Source organism: Esox lucius, chromosome 7 (genome assembly GCF_011004845.1).
Source record: "Esox lucius isolate fEsoLuc1 chromosome 7, fEsoLuc1.pri, whole genome shotgun sequence".
Taxonomy (NCBI): Eukaryota; Metazoa; Chordata; class Actinopteri; order Esociformes; family Esocidae; genus Esox; species Esox lucius.
Genome location: NC_047575.1, coordinates 27,772,974 through 27,795,455, shown reverse-complemented (window position 1 = coordinate 27,795,455; position 22,482 = coordinate 27,772,974). Strand labels below are relative to the sequence as shown.

Genomic DNA, 22,482 nt, shown 5'->3' with positions numbered 1-22,482 from the left:
TCTGGCAATGCTACTTGTCAACATTAGCCTTACCTTATGGTGTTAAGGGCAGTGGTCTGTTCTCACTACACTCTACTTCACAGAATACGTCTATGAATTTATTAGGCTGGTAGGATTTAAATCGGAGGTCAGGTTACTTGTAAAAGCTAGTACAGATGGAATGGGATGTATTAAACATATCAAATGTGTTTGATGCATTTATATTATTCAAAAAATGTTATGAACCATCCACCTCCAAATAGCCTCCTACCTGTGTACTTACAAATGGCATATCCTGCATTCCAGAACATTTCCTTGTGAAAGTATTGGCATCCATGGCCAGCTATAACATGCCTGGGAAGATGAAGTAAGCAAGAAAAAAATACAAGCATTTCTGATTATTTACAATTTATTATTTTAAATTGTACCCGCAGAACCTGTGTGGCTGTTGGAAATGGGTTTAAAATCAAAAACTCCTTAGGAAGTACCATTAACAAGTATGACGTAGTGATCAGGTAAAGTGTCTTATGTCCTAGTATGTAATGTTATGTCACGTTTATTACGGCAATATGACAGTATTGGTGAAATTGGTGAAATCTTATTGGTCATACCTAGGTTTAATGATGCCCCAGTTCGGGGGCATGCACAATGCACAGTGACCCCGACACCCTCATGGTCCTTGTGCCTTTCAAGCAGCATGTTGTGAGCTGGCTCAAAGATCTTGTACAATGAGAAAATATTTTTTCTTCACACAAAGAAAGGAATTGATTATTACCCTGCAAAAACAATGTTTAATGTGAGAATTAGGGAGGGCTTGAGCCAAAAATAAAGGAAAGTATTACCTGTTTCAACACTGCCAGTATACAATTTATTTTCTTGCAAAAAGAGTAGTGTGTATTTCTTTTAATATTACATAGAGAAATGTAATACTTCTGAAATACACTATCTGAATATAGTTCAACTATCACACAACTACTATAAAATGGTATGTATTACAAGTTGAATTTCATGTTCACTACACCCCATGAATGCTTCTAGTGTACCTCCATTTTACACAGTGGCAAACTGTCACTACAATGTCCAAAACAATCTTCCAACACTGAAGAAACAAGAATGTTTATAGTATTGCCTGGTTCGACTAGTTATCAGCAAAATGTACACCACTGCTTTCACATCCTCACGTATCACTTTCACAATATAACCTAAGTGAGAACAATAACACTTAAAAGGTATGTACGTTTCAAAGGCTGAGATGACATTGACTGGGACCATCTGTGTAGGACATAAGTCTTCAACCATCTCCTGGGGACCCCCCAGCCATTCCATCTATTAGATCTATACCAGAGCTAGCACACCTGAATCAACATTTTAACTAATTAACAAGCCCTTCCCCGTTGAATCAGTTGAGCTATTTCAGGGCAAAAACTAAACGGTGAGATGGCTGGGGGGTCCCCAGGAGAGGGTTGAAGACCTGTGGTGTAGGAAAACCCACTTTTTGTAAAACAACATTAGACTGATGAAAAGATGCAGCAATTGGAAGTATTCATGTAGTTGTAGCATTGTTGTGATACTGTAGATCCAGAAGGATATCACTGTGTTTAATTGTCCATGCCTTGTGTATCCTGTTCATTACAAAAAACAGACATTTTGTCACGGTTTGGAGGCAGGACCCGAGGTGCAGAGCTTTAGTACAGAGCCATTCCTTAATTGGTGTCATCACAAACCAACAAAAAGGGCACTAATAGTTATCTATGAGGCCTTGAATTCTTGCAGGTGGTATAGCTGCCCATTCGTCTTGGCAAAATGCCTCCAGGCCATTCTGTTTTGACCTACAGTTGAATGTGAATCCCATAAGAAATAAAAGATATGCGTTTTGCCTGTACACTCATGTTTTCTTTACAAATGGTAAATATATTACCAATTCTCCAAGGGGGTCAAACTTTTGAGCACAACTGTATACAGTTGAATCCAGCTGAATTATTGTTTTCTAAACAAACAAACCAGCCATGGAGTGATTGGAGACATTGTTTTCGTTATAGGTACTTTATAGCTATTAGCTAGCCATCGACAGTAATCTTTGTACAAGAGTACACTTTTGTTCCCTTAATAAACGCTCTGTTGTCCATGTTATTTCAGCAAAAATGTAATGGCTGAGGTAAAAGTTGCATTCCCACTATTTAAATAGCGTATTGGTTAAAGACATAGAAATGCGCAGATCGAAACCAGCCAGGGACAACAACACTCATCCCTTCTAAATTGCAGCCTGGCTGAACTAGGCTTGCCTGGTTCCTTTTACGGTTCTAAAAAGTCAGTGGTTTAAGAACCCCACCTACAGTGGGGAGAACAATTATTTGATACACTGCCGATTTTGCAGGTTTTCCTACTTACAAAGCATGTAGAGGTCGGTCATTTTTATCATAGGTATACTTCAATGTGAGAGAGGGAATCTAAAACAAAAATCCAGAAAATCACATTGTATGATTTTTAAATAATTAATTTGCATTTTATTGCATGAAATAAGAATTTGATCACCTACCAACCAGTAAGAATTCCGGCTCTCACAGACCTGTTAGTTTTTCTTTAAGAAGCCCTCCTGTTCTCCACTCATTACCTGTATTAACTGCACCTGTTTGAACTTGTTACCTGTATAAAAGACCCCTGTCCACTCACTCAATCAAACAGACTCCAAACTCTCCACAATGGCCAAGACCAGAGAGCTGTGTAAGGACATCAGGGATAAAATTGTAGACCTGCACATGGCTGGGATTGGCTACAAGACAATAGGCAAGCAGCTTGGCGAGAAGGCAACAACTGTTGGTGCAATTATTTGAAAATGGAAGAAGCTCAAGATGACGGTCAATCTCCCTCGATCTGGGGCTCATTGCAAGATCTCACCTCGTGGGGCATCAATGATCATGAGGAAGGTGAGGGATCAGCCCAGAATTACATGGCAGGACCTGGTCAATTACCTGAAGAGAGCTGGGACCACGTTCTTAAAGAAAACCATTAGTAACTCACTACTCCGTCATGGATTAAAATCCTGCAGCACACGCAAGGTCCCCCTGCTCAAGCCAGCGCATCTCCAGGCCCGTCTGAAGTTTACCAATGACCATCTGGATGATCCAGAGAAGGAATGGGAGAAGTGCATGTGGTCTGATGAGACAAAAATAGAGCTTTTTAGTCTAAACTCCACTCGCCGTAGAGGAAGAAGGATGAGTACAACTCCAAGAATACCATCCCAACCGTGAAGCATGGAGGTGGAAACATCATTCTTTGGGGATGCTTTTCTGCAAAAGGGAACAGGATGACTGCACCGTATTGAGGGGAGGATGGATGGGGCCATGTATCACGAGATTTTGGCCAACAACCTCCTTCCCTCAGTAAGAGCATTGAAGATGGGTCGTGGCTGGGTTTTCCAGCATGACAACGACCCGAAACACACAGCCAGGGCAACTAAGGAGTGTACGAAATATTAAGTTCTGCTTTTCTGATGTATCAAATACTTATGTTATGCAATAAAATGCCAATTAATTACTTAAAAATCATACAATGTGATTTTCTGAATTTATGTTTTGGATTCCGTCACTCACAGTTGAAGAGTACCTATGATAAAAATGAATGACTTCTACATGCTTTGTAAGAGGGAAAACCTGCAAAATCGGCAGTGTATCAAATACTTGTTCTCCCCACTGTAGATAGAAGCCACTGTTAGTGATTCCACTGATGACAGCAACTGCAGTGATGTCCATGGGACTCAAACATATTTGAAAAAGGTTTTGCTATGATTTCCATGTCAGCTTCATACATTTTGTTTCTTTTCATTTTGTAGAAATAATAAGGTGTGTTATTAGTTCTATTAACGCTGCTCAAAAAAAATACAAGGAACATGTAATCATCACAGTAGAACACCAAGTCAATTATAATTCAGGGATATCAGTCAGTCCAGTTAGGAAGCACAAGTGAATGTCACCTGTTTTGGTGCAAATGAAAGTGACAACAGGTGCACTGGAGTGGCAACAGCAAGTCAACCCTGACAAAGAGGATGGTTTTACAGGTGGTGGCCACAAACAATCGCTCTCTCCTTATCCTTCCTGACTGATTCTTCTCTAGTTTAGCATTTTGCAAGTTTCATTGTCACAATTGGTAGCATGAGGCAGTACCTGCAGCCCATTCAGGTTGCACAGTTAGTCCAGCTCCTCCAGGATGGCACAAGTGCCATCACAAGAAGGTTTACTGTGTCTCCCAGGACAGTCTCATTAGCATGGAGAAACCAGGAAACGAGCCGTTACACGAGGAGAGCTGGACAGCACTGTAGAAGGGCATGAACCCAGCAGCAGGACCAGTATCTGCTCCTTTGTGCAAGGAAAAACAGGAGTAGCACTGCCAGAGCTCTACAAAATGACCACCAGTGGGATACTGGGGTGCATGTTTCTGACCAAACTATCAGAAACACACTTCATGAGGGTGGCATGAGGGCCCGACGTCCTCTAGTGGGACCTGTGCTCAGCACTATGCATCAGAGAACACCAGAATTGGCAGGTCCACCATTTGCGCCTTCACATTCCCTAGACCTGAATCCAATTGAGAACCTCTGGGACGTCATGTGCTGGTGCATCTGAGGCCGCCATGTAGCACCACAGACTGTCCAGGAGCTCACTGATGCCCTGATCCAGGTCTGGGAGGAGGTTCCCCATGTGCTGTGATGTAATTTGTGTACAGTAAGTTGGAACAGCCTGTGATTTTAATTGTTTACTTAGATTTTTGGTTTGAGTTTGAATCCAGCCCTCAATCGTTTGATGATTTTGGTTTCCATGGACCGTTGTTTTGTCATTTTGTTCTCGACAAAATGATATCACCCAAATTAAATTATGATATAATAATATAATATAAATGCCTTTTGCATACATTATTGTTTGTACCTTTAAGTAATTTCGACACAGCATAAACGTACAGTAGTGCATACATTTTCATACATTTCATACTGGCCCCTGGTGAGAAACAAAACCATAACCCTGGTATTGCAAATGCCATGCCCCTCCCAAATGTGTTACAAAGGACTGCAAAAATTCCGCATTACAATTTTCTCTAGTCTCCTATTGCATCTTAGAAGGACCTGAGCCCTTGGACTGTACCTCAGATCTACTCTGTTCAAATTCTAACCGTATGAGATTTCAGCCTGGGTACTTGATTAGTTCTCTGCTGATGTGAAGATGTAAAAAGGCTTTACAAAATATATGTTGAATGTCTTGTACGATGTAGATAGGACAGTGAAAATACACCTTCAACACACCTGTAGAAAGCTCTTTTAAATAACTGACTGCTGACAAAGGTTCACTAATACCTGTCCTTCTAAATCATATGCATATATCGTGAAATAAAGACTGATTGGGGACACATAGTGCTTTTGCCTTTCCCTTGTGTTGAAGTTAGCTGAAGAGAGGCCTTGATGACTCAGTCTTACTGATAACATTACACAACACACACGGTATTAGAGGACCCATCGGAGAAATTCCTGCTTCTTTTGCAGCAGAAAATAGTTTTACATCCAAGTTAGTCTAGTCTAAAATCAGAGGAGGAAATAGGAAAGGGAAAAGTGAAGAGATACAAATAGAGGCTTTCATCACTTGGTTTCTTTAACTCCTTCATCCTCTCTTTTCCTTCCTCTTTGGACTCCATTTGAAAAGGTTATTGAGGTAATCAAGGTCAGTGGAAATGGGAAGGAATGTGGGTGGAAAATCCTTGTATAACATGAGACTGACCAACACGGGCATGTTTTCCATCAATAAGGCAACATTGCTTAAAAATAAATCAGAAATAAACTGTCAAATCCCTTTACTGTAATTCTACCTTGGAAGCATTCTGTATTTGATGTGCAGATCAAAAACAGATAAATAGTCTGTAAATAGTTTGTGAGTTTAGAATTCTGACAACAGAAACATTTTATATGTGCCTATTTAGGAAAAGTCATGGGATGAGGGTGTAGCTTTCAAAATGGCAGTTTTATTTTAATTACAAACTCAAACGCCAATTGGCATAGGCATTTGGCTGTTCTAGTGTTAAACAGTTTTGTTTATATGGAAAGTACACAACTGTAATATAGAGTGAATGATAGTAATTGGTATAGGATTTAACTGTAATGCAGTTATTACCAAAGCAAAAACAAGCCTTCGTCTGGATAGGCCGTACTGTTTTATCATTGGATTATCCTGACAGGAAATACATACAGAAAATACATACAGAAAACACACATGCATAGGGATTGCCTGAAAGTCATAACACATCTCCAATACCCAAATTAAACCTACTTCAGGACTAAAATGCAGAATCTCTATTCAGTTCCCAGGAAAAAGCTTGTTTTGCCCCTGCTAACCAGGTCGGTTAGATGTCCTGGATATATCTTGAAAATTATGATTAACTTATTAATTACACAGATATACACATTATACTAGTCCAACACATTCAAAAATGCATACCTCTGGAAAGTCCAGAGGGTTTCCGGAAGCATCACCCACATGGCTGTTTCTGTATAGAGTGGTCCCTACCGTTTAGTTCCTGCGAAGGTAACTTAACTTTCCTAGCCGTCACCAAGGCATCACTCAATCCCTTTAGGCTCAGGCTTCAGGGCTTCCAACCAGCTACAGTCATTCTTCACATTTGCGTTATAGCTCCTCTCTATTTCTCGCTTCGCTTTCTCCACCCACTTCTCACAAAAGAAAATGCTGACTGACTCAGTCTCCCCTCAATGTGTGTGTGTGTGTGTGTGTGGGAGAGAGTGAGAGGGAATCAAGCAGATGGATTGGCTAACCCTCTGCTGAATAAGGGAAGATAGCAAAAGATGATCAATTCTGGAGTCCGGTAGGCGTTGGAATGCAAGTGTTTGATGAAGCATCAGAAATAGGAAACAAAGAACATTGAGCCTGTTTTTGACGTTATCGCACTATATAGCCATACTCCAAAGTAGGTGCTAAACGACTGAACAACAATTTTGTAGGCAGCTGTAACTTGTTTTTAAAAATGCCTTTTCAAGCTCATGTGAAGATTGTCTGGCACTCTAGAATTGGCCCAGCCTGCTTTCTTGCCACATTCAACTCTAAGTGTCTCTGTCTGGCTTTTCTACACTGGAATGCAGAACAAATATATGAATTATCTTTCACATCCACTTGTTTAACTAATATTGTTCATAATTACACAGCAGTACTGGCTCTTTATGAGAATAATTTACAACTACAAATGTACTTAAAATATCTGCCCTAAGTGCATTGAACTAGATAGAAACAACCATATATAACTACATAAGACTTTGGGTTTGGAGGGGTCACTTCAGGTGTAATAAATGAATAATAACAGTCGTAACTGAATCACTGGAGAAAGGGTAAATCACCATACAACTTTCTTCTTCAGTCTTTGCCTGGAAGTCCTGGGAAATACTGTTCCTTCTGCAGCTTTGTTTACTGCACTGGCTGTTGTCGCATTTTCACATTGGTTATTGAAATGCTGAGCCTGTTGAGAACACTGGGCTTCAAGTGTCCACAGGTAAATGGCATTGCCATTCTGGTACTTGCTGTGTGTGCTTGCAGCTCCTTTTCTCTTCTCTGTTGAAGTGCCCTGTTGCGGAGCAGTAGTCCCCTCCAGTAGCAAACTGTTATTGCTGGAAGTGGTAGTGTCATTGATCTTTGGGGTTTTCACACGTTCTTCATTAAAGAACAGTAAGTTCATCTTTTTCATGTTCTAATTCAGTTAACATATACAAAAACATGTCTTTCAGTAAACATTTCAGCAGGCAATGGTTCTGTTAAACCATTTTGTGTTGCATAACTACATTTTAATTGTTAATAGGGACACAGTCAATCAACATTTTATTTATTTACCTTTTTATTACCTTTGATTAATGTAGCGAATTGTCTTTGAAGTATATTATATTTCATATTGTATATAGTTTGTTTAGGGACATTACAACTTGTAATCAAAGTAGCATGATTCCATCATAGCAAGGGATAGTAATACATCTTTCTATGTGATATCGAAGAAGCATGGTGTAAAGGAAAGACATATCTATTGTACACTGAAATATGCACTAAAACACAGGGCAGTATCATGTTTAAATATGTTTATTTCTGTTTAATCATATAAATATGTAGGGCACTTCTCAGCAGTTCTATCTGCAAACCGCAGTTAGAGGTATCGGTGGTCAGGATGTTAAATAGAAATGTCAACGGAGGTTGCATGTCTCAAATGAGAAAACAGACATATTTTACAAATGTATTTAAATGGATGGCTCAGCCAGATAATCATTTGTGCAGCTGTCAGTTGAGAACCTACCCAAAGTTGGGTTTAACGGCAGTAACAGGATTACTGAGATTTACAGGGATTTTCACCGTAAACTCACTCTCTGTTCCCAGTACATTTATGAACAGTGTGATGCAAAATGGAACTGTTTAATATTTGCAAGTGAATGTCTAAATCTATAAACACCAAGTTGCCATAAATTCGAAGCACACACACACATTTTGTATTGAAACTATACACACAGATAGAAAATGTACTAATACAAATTCTAAATAAGATCAATGGTAAACCTACAACCCCGTTTCCAAAAAAAGGAAAACGTGAATGCAACGATGTGCAAATCATAGGCTCAAACTAATTTGACATTTTAACAGTTGGCTGAAAAAAAAGAGGTATAGGTTTTAGGAGTGTTCGGACTTTTTTTGGTATAGCCGATGTTAAGGAGTGAGCTAAGGTAAATGGTGCATTTGACTAATGGGCTTAATAAGTGAATTAGTTGGTAACAATGAGTCTGGTGTCGGATATGTAGTGAGGGACAAGTAACCAGAGTGCAAAGGTCACAATGAGTGTTGAAGGGGGCACTAGGGGCAATGTGTATGGTGTGAAATTGGTAAATTGCTGGTAAATTACATTATACCGAGGAGGTTTTTAGTGGCCAGTTTATACAGTAGGTTACAAAAGTGTAGGTTTGGCAAGTTAGATGGTGTTGAAAATATATAACAATATTTAAATTTACAATACTCAACAGTAGACTGAAGGTGGTTGATGTGAGTATTGAATGATGATAAGCAGTAAAAAATACTTACTGCCCAGATAAATAGCTTTAAACAATTCTATGCATATATTACAGTTCTGTGAAAATGTATTTGTCCCCTTCCTGATTTCCTCTGTTATTGCATAATCGTCACACTGAACGGTTAACTGATTATTGCAATAATCATGCTGTCTAATCAGCATCTTGATATGCCACACCTGTGAGGTGGATGGATTATCTCGGCAACATAACTGAAACATAACAGAGATTTATTTTTGCCAAAACAGAAATGCTATGTCTGGCACAAACATAAAAATGCCCATGCCTCAACACACAAAATTAATGGAAGAATTAGATGAAATAAAATACAGGGAAATCTTACAAGAGAACCTGCTTCACTCCGTTAATAACATGTAGCAGGAGAAGATTTTATTGTTCAGCAGGAAAATGATCCCCAGCACCAGGCCAAAGCAACGTTGGGGTAGTTCAATAACAAAAGGTAAATGTCCTACAATGGGCCAGCCAAAGCCCTGATCTCCATCACACTTGAAATCTGTGGCACTACTTGAATATTTTAATCCCAAAGCATCAATCAACCAGCCTGAATAACCTGGATCAAACTGCCAAGAAGAATGAGCCAAAATCACTCCGTAACCGTGTACAAACTGGTACATACTTACCAAAAGACTTTAAGCTGTTATTGCAGTGAAACGTGGCTCTGTCGGACATTAATTGGTTGAATACTTATCCAAGCAAAATCTTTCAATTTATTTATTTGTATGTTTCTCAACATAAAAATAATGTCACCTTGCAATAATTGGTTTTGTGTGGCAGTATTTCCAACTAGCATGTCAACCAATTGTACCATTTACAATTCTGTAAATTAAGAGAATTAATCTTGGGTCTGAATACTTGGTGTACAAAACACAAGTATGATGTTTCCATCATTAGAAGGAATATTAATATATGTATATGATATATTTGTGAGATACAGAAGAAGTATGGTCTAGTTATAAGACATTCCAATTATTGTAAAGCTAAAATATGTCCCCAATATACAGATTATTAAAGGGCTGCATAATTGTTTAATTAAAGAAAAAAGAAGATTAACCCTTTGATGCACAACACGGGCCAAGTGACCCAACTGAGATTTAATTTTCTATATCTTTGCAATAAATTGATTTCTTCATTCAATATTCCAGGTATTCCTCAATTAACTTGTTTTTGATCAGAACAAATAGTTGTTTTCATTTTTCCTTTCTTACTTATTGAAATAAATCATTTTTGTATCACTACCCTTCTAATGCACACCATGGATCAAAAATGACCCATATTCATTCCCTGTTATTTTATGCACAATTTATTGTTTCTTTGCCATATGGGTAAGAAATGACTGACAAACAGTGGCAATTTGTTCATATATATTCACTATGCAATTTGATAGGAACTTTTCATATTTGTAAATGTTTGCAATTAGAAACATTTACTACGGACAACTATTCATAAATCATATCATAGGTCGCAACATTACAATGGACAACTTCTCCACCACTGTCCCTCTTGCTGAGAAGCTCCTTAAGAATAACCTGACCATTGTGGGGACTCTTCAACAGAACAAGCCGGACATACCAACTGTCATGAAGCCATCCAAATTTAATTTAATTGCTGTAGAATAGTTGAATTGCTCAGAATTTGGATTAAATGGCAACTTGAACCTGGTGAGCTTTGGGCCGAAGAAGGGAAAGACTGCTGTCCTCCTGAGCACCATGCACATTGGAGAAGATGGTTCCCACTTCTACATGTAAGCGGAGCACATGGAGGTGGCCCATGGTGCTCCGGTACAATGTGCTGGATTTTGACGCCCTCAATGCCTACACCTTCCCTGAACAACACCCTGATTACATGGGTGGTGTGACCAATGCCTATACCTTCCCTGCACAACACCCTGATTACATGGGTGGTATGACCAATGCCTACACCTTCCCTACACAACACCCTGATTACATGGGTGGTATGACCAATGCCTACACCTTCCCTACACAACACCCTGATTACATGGGTGGTATGACCAATGCCTACACCTTCCCTGCACAACACCCTGATTACATGGGTGGTATGACCAATGCCTACACCTTCCCTGCACATTACCCTGATTACATGGGTGGTGTGACCAATGCCTACACCTTCCCTGCACATCACCCTGATTACATGGGTGGTGCGACCAATGCCTACATCTTTCCTGCACATCACCCTGAATACATGAGTGGTACGACCAATGCCTACACCTTCCCTGGCTATTCATTAAGGAGCTAGGCAAAGAGCTTGTTGAGCCACTCATGAAGAGGTGCATGGAGAGCACACCACACCTCCAAAGGAATATTATAGAGACAATGGGAAGATGTGGGATCAAAAAACTAAATACAGCCACCACCCAGCCATAAGAGGACATCAGATTGGAGGGACAAGTGAAAAGGAAGAGCTGCCCAGCTGCCAAAGACAGAAAAGTCAGCAGCTGGTGTTCCCAGTGCACCAGGCATGTGTACAAGGAGCACAAACATATCACTGTCATTTGTGAGGAATGTTAGCACTGAGAGTTCAATATCAGTGTTATCGGTTTTTAGTGATATGTGTGTGTTATGTGTGACAATATATTTTACATATTTACTATTATTATCTTACATATTATTGTTTGGTCCAAATCACTGTTAAATCACACTTGCATACTTGGGTCATTTGTGTAAAGTTGATGTAGTAATACAAAAACTATTTATTTTCATAAAGTAAAAAAGGAAAACATTTTATAATGATTTGTGGTAATCAAAAACAAGATATTTATCGAGTTCTTGGAATATTATATGATTAAATACATTTATTTCAAAAGATATAGCAAAGAAACACTCAGCCATGCATGAAATAACATAGGGAATGAATACGGGTCATTTATTACCCATGTTGTGCATTAGAATGGGTTTGCATAGCTTGTACATCAAAGGGTTACATAATTCATAATTAGGTTATTTCTCAGAAATGGAAACCAAAGGAAGTGTGTTTTGTCACGCTCGTGTTTTGACAAAACCTTTCAAATGAGGTTACATGCCCCAAATAAGAGGGGCATGTAACCTAAATATGTTAAACTATATTACTAAATAACACATTAGTTTGCTTACCTTAAGTGTCCCAAATATGAGTTTTTCCTCTAAGATCCCACGACAAACAAAAAGACAAGCAAAGTACAGTTTTTATTGGTAAATACAACAATGGCAGTATTTGAGAAAAACACATATAAATCACAGGAATGGCTTTACTTTGCAGATAACCAATTTGATCACATTTCTTTTAGGATAAAACAAATGCAGACAAACATTGGCTAACCATCAACACAACTGTTAAAAGCTTTTTTCCGGAGGCAAATAAGTTACACCACATTTTACATTAGCCTACATATTGCACCGGAGAAAGAATTTACTACCCAAAGCTGTTCAGATGGGGAAGGGAGTTTAAATCCTTGTTCGTCCTTTCGTCTTCAATGACTTTTGCAATGCCGTAGGTCGTTCTCATTCCCTATTGTTGGCACAAATCCCATTCAAGTCATGGGACCGACATTTTTCATACATCATGTTCTATCATGTTCAATGAGCTTTACAAGACATTCTGGTTACTTTTGGATAATATGGACATGATTTACAAACTATTCAAATGGTGTTTCCATTTGTTGTTTCCGTTTGGTTTCCTATCGTACCTTGTCCTTAGACTTCTTGCAAGGAAAGGAGTGCAATATATACTGCAATATTTTAATGTCACTTGAAAACGTATCTAAAAATCAACTCCGCACAACTCCGCACAGTAACCATGCAGAAGTTTACTTGAGTTGCCTCGGATCTCGTGGTCTAAGCCGCATTCCACCCACGGCCAATTTTACCACACTCTCTCCTCTTACTTCCCATTGCCTATGATATTTCCATAAAAGTATAAATGCCAAATATAATATATTGTGGTGCGTACGCACCCCACCTGCTGCATCAGAATCACACCAACTTCCCAAAAGAAGACAGCCAGCCTGTCCAGCCCCTCCCCTGCACAGCTGCCTCCCATTGGGACCTCATCATGAGGAGGTATTTAAAGGCTACCATGGAGAGGCTGTGGGGAGAAGCTGGAGAAAATGCTGGAGGGAAGAAGAGGACGACACCTAGCAGCCCTGCCCTTGTTGCCTTACTAACCCAGTAATATGGGATTTGGAGGTCGTAGAAGACAGCCAGGAGATGGAGGGTGCAGAAGACAGCCAGGAGATGGAGGGTGCAGAAGACAGCCAGGAGATGGAGGCTGCAGAAGACAGCCAGGAGATGGAGGGTGCAGAAAACAGCCAGCAGATGGAGGCTGCAGAAGACAGCCAGGAGATGGAGGGTGCAGAGTCCACCGAGACTATGACTTACCACACCCGTTCCCAAACTCGGAGGCTGCCGCAAAGATGATGCACCCGATCCAGGAGTGTGTTTTCTTAGCTTCTGACTTTGCCCTCTCTTCTGCCACCAACTTGCATTCCTTGTGTCTCTCCCCTTTAAAATATAAAACAATGCACTTCACGGTAGAGCTACAATCTTAAGAATCAAGGCTTGGACTGACAATGCTTTCAAAACTCAGTATTTTCCTGCATAGCAAAAGACAACAGGAGGAGTTTGTAGTACTGCCATATTTTTATATACATTTTCTTACTACTCCATTGACTCTATTGCTCTCAGCCTCAGATGTCTTGTGACTCCACTCTCTGTTCCCCCTTTTCCCTGATTTACATTCAACTAGTTGTCATGGCAGGCCTTGTTTTGAGGTGCTCTTATTTGAGGCAGTAGAGAGACGTTTCTCTTTAAAATTCTTTCTGCCACCAGAATATGGCCCACTGCTCTGTGCCACTCCAGTATAATTCATTGTAATGCAAATACTAAGAGGTCTGATGTTTTGAGGGGGAGGGGTGTCTGGGGACCATAAATGAAAAGGGGAAACGAGATTTCTTTGTGTGGCCTTCAACCCAAAGCCCGAATGTTCTCACATGAGACACAAACAGCATGGGTGCTGCGCTGTAGTTCAGCCTTCACGTGGAGTGGTGGTGGTGGTGGTGGTGGAGGAGACGATGTAAAACTGGCATCCATGTCAGGGTGGGCCACAGCCAACCACGACACCCTGGCTGGGGATAGAGTGGGTGGATGTGCTGGGTGGTGGGGTGCTGACGGGGGGGTCTAATAAGGCTAAATAGTGACGCACTGTAGGAACATTCCAAACCTGCCTCTCTTGTCTGTCTGTGTGAGGGCTGCGTACACCATGGCATGTGGCTGGGATTAGAACATTGCATTGTGGATTAAAACCTTTGCAACGCCTTCATGGCCACTTGCTTGGAGAACGAGTGTGGGTTCCCAAATTGATCCTGTCTCTGCAGTTTAGCCCATGGTTTCACTTAGCAGGTACGTGTAGTGGATTTCTCGTTGTTTTAAATAGACAGGCCGATAGTGTGACAGTATTGTTTGGGGATTTTTAATGACATTTGAAGTTTGTTGTTAATGTTGGTCAAATGGGAGAGGAGGCACAAATAATGGCAGCAAATGTGTCGCCTGATTGACTAGAGGCTTTTAAACTGTTACTCAGAGGGACGTTGCCGTAGTTATTTAAGACAGAATGCGTAAAGGGCTTCGGCATTCCTATTGTCTAGATTCTAGTTGGTGGAAGTACCAGGGATAAGTTGAATCAATTACATTACAACAGGAGAAAAATTTAAACCTGAAATTTACACACTCCAATATGTAGGGTGAGTACATGTGAAATATGAAACGTTTGTTTAATCAACAATTTAATATCCTGAGGCAATGAAAACAGTTCAAATAGAACTCAAAGTGCTGTTTATAGCCCATATGTAACTAATTCAATTGTAATATGTCCAGTGGGGAATAATGTTTGTATCAAAGATACACTTTAAAATCTATTGCTAAAGGTGTGTATTTAAAAAAATATATATATACACACACTGTACATTTAACACAACATCCAAATACATTCAATATTATCTAGTAGATTGCATTATCAAAATAAATAAATACACCACAGCTACATTCTTGTAGGTAATGATTACAACATCTCAACTTTCTGGCCTTTCGGATAAAATGTAGATTGTGATTTAAAAAATCTATATGGAATGGGACGAAATAGAGGAAATAGTAAAAAATAAAAGATAAAAATAAAAGGAGTGTTAACTGTACCAAACTTTGCAAATCAAACTTAACTTGGTTATTTTATGATTTTAAGATCCCCAGGCTTAGTTTAGAGAGTAATATGGTTTCACCTTTTGCATCCGGAAGAGATGGCTTTAAATTACATCCTTTTAATGATATTTACTACTCTTTGGTTCTTTTATTGATCACACAATTTCAGATTTTTTTAAATTATAAACAATTCAGCATGGAATCAAAATATCATACTGAGGCACATAAATTTCATAAGAACACCTTACGGTCTGGAGAGAGGCCTATGATGCACAGTAAAGGTTGGAGAACATTCCAAAATTTGAAAGACACTATGAATTTTCTAATTTTTTTTATATAATTTTAATTATGGAGCCTTTGGAAAACCACCAAACCATCCAATGATGGATTTCATAAATGCATAACACGATAAAGGATAAAAGAGTTATCTCTGTAATATAAAAACAACTTTTGCAAATATCATTTTCTGAGATAATGTAGTGTAGAGTGAACTGGAACAACTTTTCACTGAAACAAAATGTTGCCATCCTATAACCAGAATCATCAATTTATTCATTTAAAGTTTTTCCACACTACAGAAAAATTTTCCCATGAATTGTATCTATGGCAATCGCTCCACTTTTTCCTGATTCATCAGATTTTTTAGCTTATTATTAATAGTATTATTATGAGTTTTAACAGAACAATTATTAACGGTGCATGAAACAGTTGAGGTCTGGACATACTTGACTCTGTAGCATAATATCAGCTAATAAAGAAAAACAGCAAAAACATAGAAAAAATAATAATTATATTGGAAATTCAATTATATGGTTTGTGTCTTGTGCCTGTAACCAAAACGCAATTCATTCATTCATTCATCTTCTTCTGCTTATCCGGGGCCGGGACGCAAGGGCAGCAGTCTATGCAGAGATGCCCAGACGTCCCTCTCCCTAGACACTTCCTCTAGCTCTTCCTCAAAGCTCATGACCATAGGTGAGAGTAGGAACGTAGATTGACCGGTAAATCGAGAGCTTCGCCTTGCGGCTCAGCTCTTTCTTCACCATGACAGACCGATACATCAACCGCATTACTGCAGAACCTGCACCGATCCGTCTGTCAATCTCCCGGTCCATCCTTCCCTCACTCATGAACAAGACCCCTAGATACTTAAACTCCTCCACTTGAGGCAGGCACTCTCCACCAACCTGAAATGGGCAAGCCACCCTTTTCCGACTGAGGACCATGGCCTCGGATTTGGAGGTACTGATTCTCATCCCCACCGCTGCAAACCGTCCCAGTGCATGCTGAAGGTCCTTGTTTGAAGGGGCCAACACGACAACATCATCTGCAAAGAGCAGAGCCGAAATTGTGTGGTCCCCAAACCTGACACCCTCCGGCCCCTGGCTGCGCCTAGAAATTCTGTCCATAAAAATTAGTCCAACATGCACTGGGAACAAGTCTGACTTACTGCCGGCAATGCGGACCAAGCTCCTGCTTCGGTTGTACAGGGACCTGACAGCCCTTAGCAAAGGACCCAGGACCCCATATTACCGAAGCACCCTCCACAGGATGCCGCGAGGGACACAGTCGAATGCCTTCTCCAAATCCACAAAACACATGTGGACTGGTTTGGCAAACTCCCATGAAGCCCCCAGCACCCAGTAGAGTGTTCCACGGCCCGGAGGAAAACCACACTGTTCCTCCTGAATCTGAGGTTCTACTATCGGCCATATTCTCCTCTCCAGTACCCTGGCATAGACTTTCCCGGGGAGGCTGAGAAGTGTGATCCCCCTGTAGTTAGAACACACCCTCCGGTCCCCCTTTTTAAAAAGAGGGACCACCACCCCGGTCTACCATCCCAGAGGCACTGTCCCTGACCGCCACGTGATGTTGCACAGGCGTGTCAACCAAGACAGCCCCACAACATCCAGAGACTTGAGGTACTCAGGGCGGATCTCATCGACCCCCGGTGCCTTGCCACCGAGGAGTTTCTTGACTACCTCTGTGACTTCAGCCCAGGTGATGGACGAGTCCACCTCTGAGCCCTCATCCTCTGCTTCCTCAATGGAAGACGTGACGGCGGGATTGAGGAGATCCTCGAAGTACTCCTTCCACCGCCCGACGACATCCCCAGTTGAGGTCAACAGCTGCCCACCTCTACTGTAAACAGCATTGGTAGGGCACTGTTTCCCTCTGCTGAGGCGCCGGACGGTTTGCCAGAATCTCTTTGAGGCCAGCCGATAGTCCTTCTCCATGGCCTCACCGAACTCCTCCCAGGCCTGAGTTTTTGCCTCCACAACCACCCGGGCTGCAGTCCGCTTGGCCTGCCGGTACCTGTCAGCTGCCTCAGGAGTCCCACAAGCCAACCAGGCCTGATAGGACTCCTTCTTCAGCTTGACGGCATCCCTTACTTCCAGTGTCCACCACCGGGTTCGGGGATTGCCGCCTCGACAGGCACCGCTTCAACATGGTCCACTCGGACTCAATATCTCCAGCCTCCCTCGGGATCCAGTCGAAGCTCTGCCGAGGTGGGAGTTAAAGATCTCTCTGACAGGAGACTCGGCCAAACGTTCCCAGCAGACCCTTACAGTACGCTTGGGCCTGCCGAGTCTGTCCAGCTTCCTCCACCGCCATCGGATCCAACTCACCACCAGGTGGTGATCAGTTGACAGCTCCGCCCCTCTCTTTACCCGAGTGTCCAAGACATATGGCCGCAGGTCAGATGAAACGACAACAAAGTCGATCATCGACCTACGGCCTAGGGTGTCCTGGTGCCACGTGCACTGATGGACACCCTTATGCTTGAACATGGTGTTCGTTATGGACAAACTGTGACTAGCACAGAAGTCCAATAACTGAACACCACTCGGGTTCAGATCAGGGGGGTCGTTCCTCCCAATTATGGCCCTCCAGGTGTCACTGTCGTTGCCCACGTGGGCGTTGAAGTCCCCCAGTAGAACGATGGAGTCCCCAGTCAGAGCACTTTCCAGCACCCCTCCCAGAGACTCCAAGAAGGTTGGGTACTCTGCACTGCCGTTCAGCCGTAGGCCCAAACAACAGTGAGAGACCTATCCCGACCCGTAGGCGCAGGGAAACGGCCCTCTCGTTCACCGGGGTAAACTCCAACACATGGCAGCAGAGCTGGGGGGCTATAAGCAAACCCACACCAGCCCGCCGCCTCTCACCATGGGCAACTCCAGAGTGGTGAAGAGTCCATCCTCTTTCAAGGATTGTGGTTCCAGAGCCCAAGCCGTGCGTAGAGGTGATCCCGACTATCTCTAGTCGGAACCTCTCAACCTCACACACAATCTCAGGCTCCTTCCCCGCCAGCGAGGTGACGTTCCACGTCCCTAGAACTAGTTTCCGTGTCCAGGGATCGGGTTGTCGAGGCCCCCGCCTTTGACTGCCGCCCGATCCTCTACGCACTGACCCCTTATGGTCCCTCCTGCAGGTGGTGAGCCCACAGGAAGGCGGCCCCACATCGCTCCTTCGGGCTGAGCCCGGCCGGATCCCGTGGGGAAAGGCCCGGCCACCAGGCGCTCGCATAAGAGCCCCAACACCGGGCCTGGCCATACCGGGCAACGTCACGGTCCTAAATTTTTTTATCATCATTAAAGGGTTTTGAACTGCTCTTAGTCTGACCCGTCGCCCAGGACCTGTTTGCCTTGGGAGACCCTACCAGGGGCATATAGCCCCAGACAACATAAAAACAATAGTAAAAGTTAAAACTTGGTAAAAAATATAATACAAATAAAGTTCTTAAACAAGTATTATACAAAAATTCAATTGAAACATGTACCTAACATCCCCCTATTATCGACCACCCACATTATAAGCCGTTTCTAGCATTTGGAGAACTAAATCCTAAGTTACAAATGTGAAATTGAATATAGACTTTCAGCTAGTCTTGTATGGAAATTCTGAAATTCGACTTGTGCGACGTCATTTACCAAAAGTGAAAGGTAACTAAAACTTTCTAGTAGCCACTTCGAAAACTAAGATGTGTTGTTCGTAACACAAATAAAAAGGAAATCCAACTCTTAATTCTCTATAATTCTTAAGTAATTGAACAAAATAGTAAGGTTACTGATAATTGGGGACAGAGGTCGATAATAGAGGGTCATATTTTTGTTGCTAATCAACTAGCTGAAAATGTTAATGTTTCCACTGACCTTTCAGAAATGCTAATTAATGACATGCTAGCTAACATTCTTATGTCATTAATAATCACTAAACATTGATGAACTGATCAAAGGATTACTCTGTAAAAAAAATATTTCAAAACTGCTGTTTGCTTTGCCCAAAATAGAGGGTTCTAGTGTTAATTGTTAATTCAAAATTAATTTAATTTATGTTCATTTACTAGTCTGCCTTGGCCTCTTCAACCCACTGTAGTTTCTACATGGGGTTTTATAACTCTTAGTGTTTTCTTTCTTTTCAAAGCCCCAGGATGTTCCAGTTCGTCCGAAGGCACATCCATGACCATCTGACAGAGCGTAGAATCCACCGGACCCGGCTGGTGACCAAAGATGGCCGCTGCAACATTGAGTTTGGTAATATCGAGTACCACAACCACGTTTCCTTCCTGGTGGACTTCTGGACAACGGTTGTGGAGATCCGCTGGCGTTTTGTCCTTCTCCTTTTTGTTGCCTCCTATATTGGCAGCTGGTTCTTCTTCAGTCTTTTCTGGTACTGGATTGCGAAGAGCAATGGGGATTTGATTGAACAGAACCGCACAGATGGCCACGTCTGGTGTATAGACAATGTCAATGGGCTCACCACAGCTTTCCTTTATTCCTTAGAAACTCAGACTACCATTGGCTATGGTGGACGGGCACTCACTGGGCACTGCCGTGGAACTGTGGCCCTCATCATCGTCCAATCTCTTATAGGGATCTTTATCAACTGCTTCATGTGTGGGCTCATCCTGGCCAAGATCTCCCTTCCTAAGAAGAGGGCAAAGACAGTCACCTTCAGTGAAACAGCTGTCATCTGTCTGAAGAAGGGCACTCTGTGCCTGCTTATCAGAGTGGCTAACCTCCGTAAGACCTTGCTCATTAGGAGCCAAATATATGGCAAGCTGCTTAGGACAACCGTGACGCCGGATGGCGAAACTATAATTCTGGACCAGGTAGGCATTGATTTTGCTGTGGACGTTGGTAAGGACAACTTGTTTTTTGTCTGCCCGTTGACCTTGTACCATGTCATTGACACGGCAAGTCCATTCTATGACATGTCAGAGGACAACCTCCAACTGCAGGACTTTGAGCTGGTAGTCTTCTTGGATGGGACGGCTGAGTCCACCAGCTCCACCTGCCAAGTGCGAACATCCTTCATCCCCCAGGAGGTCCAGTGGGGATACAGCTTCCTACCTATCATCTCACGCACCCAGAAGGGCAAGTACCAAGTGGACTTCTCCAACTTCTCCAGAACTGTGCGTGTGACAACCCCACACTGTGTCCATTGTTTTCATAGTGAGCCAGGCCAGCACAACCAAAACAATAACCAAAACAAACATCACAAGCAGGGTATTGATAACCCCGGATTTGAGGTGATTGACATTCAAGACACAGTGGATGTCACAAAAATGTGAGCTGGAAGAAAAAGGGCAAAACCTAAGGTTTCTGCTATAAACCACAGATAGACAGCAGCCCCCATTTGGTGGAACAAGGCTAGCAAAGAGAAATTTGGATTTAGCACTTCTTCCTGAGAGTTGTTAGATCTTCTCTGTCAATGGTCAGTGCAATAAAGATGGTAGAAGGCTTACTTAATGATCAGGGGCTCATAAAGAGACATAGACGATGAACTGGTAGCCCAACCCAGTGAGCCTACACGTATAGTGCACCTCGAAAATGGTACAAATCCTTATTTAGATTAATTTGACTTTGCTGCATTTGGCTTCAGTAGACTTTGGACAGACTTCGCATCAGCCTTTTTGTTGTTTTGAGATGGTAAACACAAAAACTGAATAACTTATGAAAAAGACAATAAATCAATAATCATTGGAAATTATAATCATTACAAAATAAACAGTGGAGCTGAAAAAAGTGTTCAGGGGTTTGCTTGTCAGACTTAAACTATGAGTTAAGCTGTTGGTTAAGAACAGCTAATTACAATCAAAGCACCTTTGTGACATACAAACAGTAACTTGTGTACTAGCTACAATAGCTATTAATGCAGGATTTGGTGCCATTAAGAGGAGACTGAGAGAGTATAGCACAGGGGGTATTCATGAGAAGCTTATGACCTGAGCCTGTTTTAATCAAATATGTCAGGGATTGAGGAATAACAATAGAGTAGAACTTTCTTCTAGAAGAGTCTTACATAGTATTTTTTGAATCTGAAAAGACAAAGTACATCTTATGTACCACACCAGATACTGTACATCATGCCTTCATTTACAATACTGTGAATAGCTGCCAATTGCACTGTTACTAATTTACTTGTTTATATGTATTATTTTGTATCATTTTATTACTTACTCTCAGGGAAAGCAGCATCCTTGGTTAGAATAAAGAAGGAAAAAATACAATGCCTTGACTATTTTACATACTGACTCCTGTCCTTGGTCTGATTAGTGTTTAATAATGACATTTACCACTATTTTTTAAAACAAGCAATATGACCTACTGTCCTAGTTTGACTAGGCTGAGTGAGAGCTGCCCACCCATAGGGAAAACTATAAAGTCAGGGCTCACTGTGGAGACATTACTGTGCAAAAGTCTTAGGTACCTGAAAATCGAACTAAGGACAATTATTTGGGTAGTAAGTGTTTTAATTAAATACATGAATATAATATATATTTGTATATATAATTTTTTTACAATTAAACACTTACTATCCAAATAAATGACTCTGATTAGAGCACACACTGTTTCATTCAAGGCTGGAGGAGAATGAAAGATAAGAATGGTCCTGCTGAGGGTTGTCTGCTAAGAGAAGGGAGATGATTGTTCTGACCAGCAATAAAGTCACAGCAGTCTCCTGTATTTAATATATTTATTCATTAGATTTTATAATTCTAAAAGTCGATCAACTTCTGCGTCAAGTATTTCCACACTGTCAGTCCAGACTTAAATATCAAAACACTGTATAATACAATAGTTGACATAGGTTACAGATATGTCACATCTAGTTCTTCGTCTTTTATGTGTTTTGTGTTGATATGGAAAAAAAGTAGTTTCAAGAAACATGATAGTGTTGCATTTGCTCTGTATAATAGCAACTCAGTAGCCAATT

General features: G+C 41.4%; 1 protein-coding gene across 1 annotated transcript; it reads left to right on the top strand.

The window, feature by feature from the left end:
• The first annotated feature begins 14,304 nt into the window (after positions 1–14,304).
• Positions 14,305–21,806, top strand: kcnj1b (potassium inwardly rectifying channel subfamily J member 1b). Its single transcript, XM_010901705.3, has 2 exons — positions 14,305–14,469; positions 19,687–21,806. Exons 1-2 carry the CDS (start codon positions 14,453–14,455, stop codon positions 20,834–20,836), a joined length of 1,167 nt encoding a protein of 388 aa, XP_010900007.2. The 5' UTR covers positions 14,305–14,452; the 3' UTR covers positions 20,837–21,806.
• The last annotated feature ends 676 nt before the right edge of the window (positions 21,807–22,482 follow it).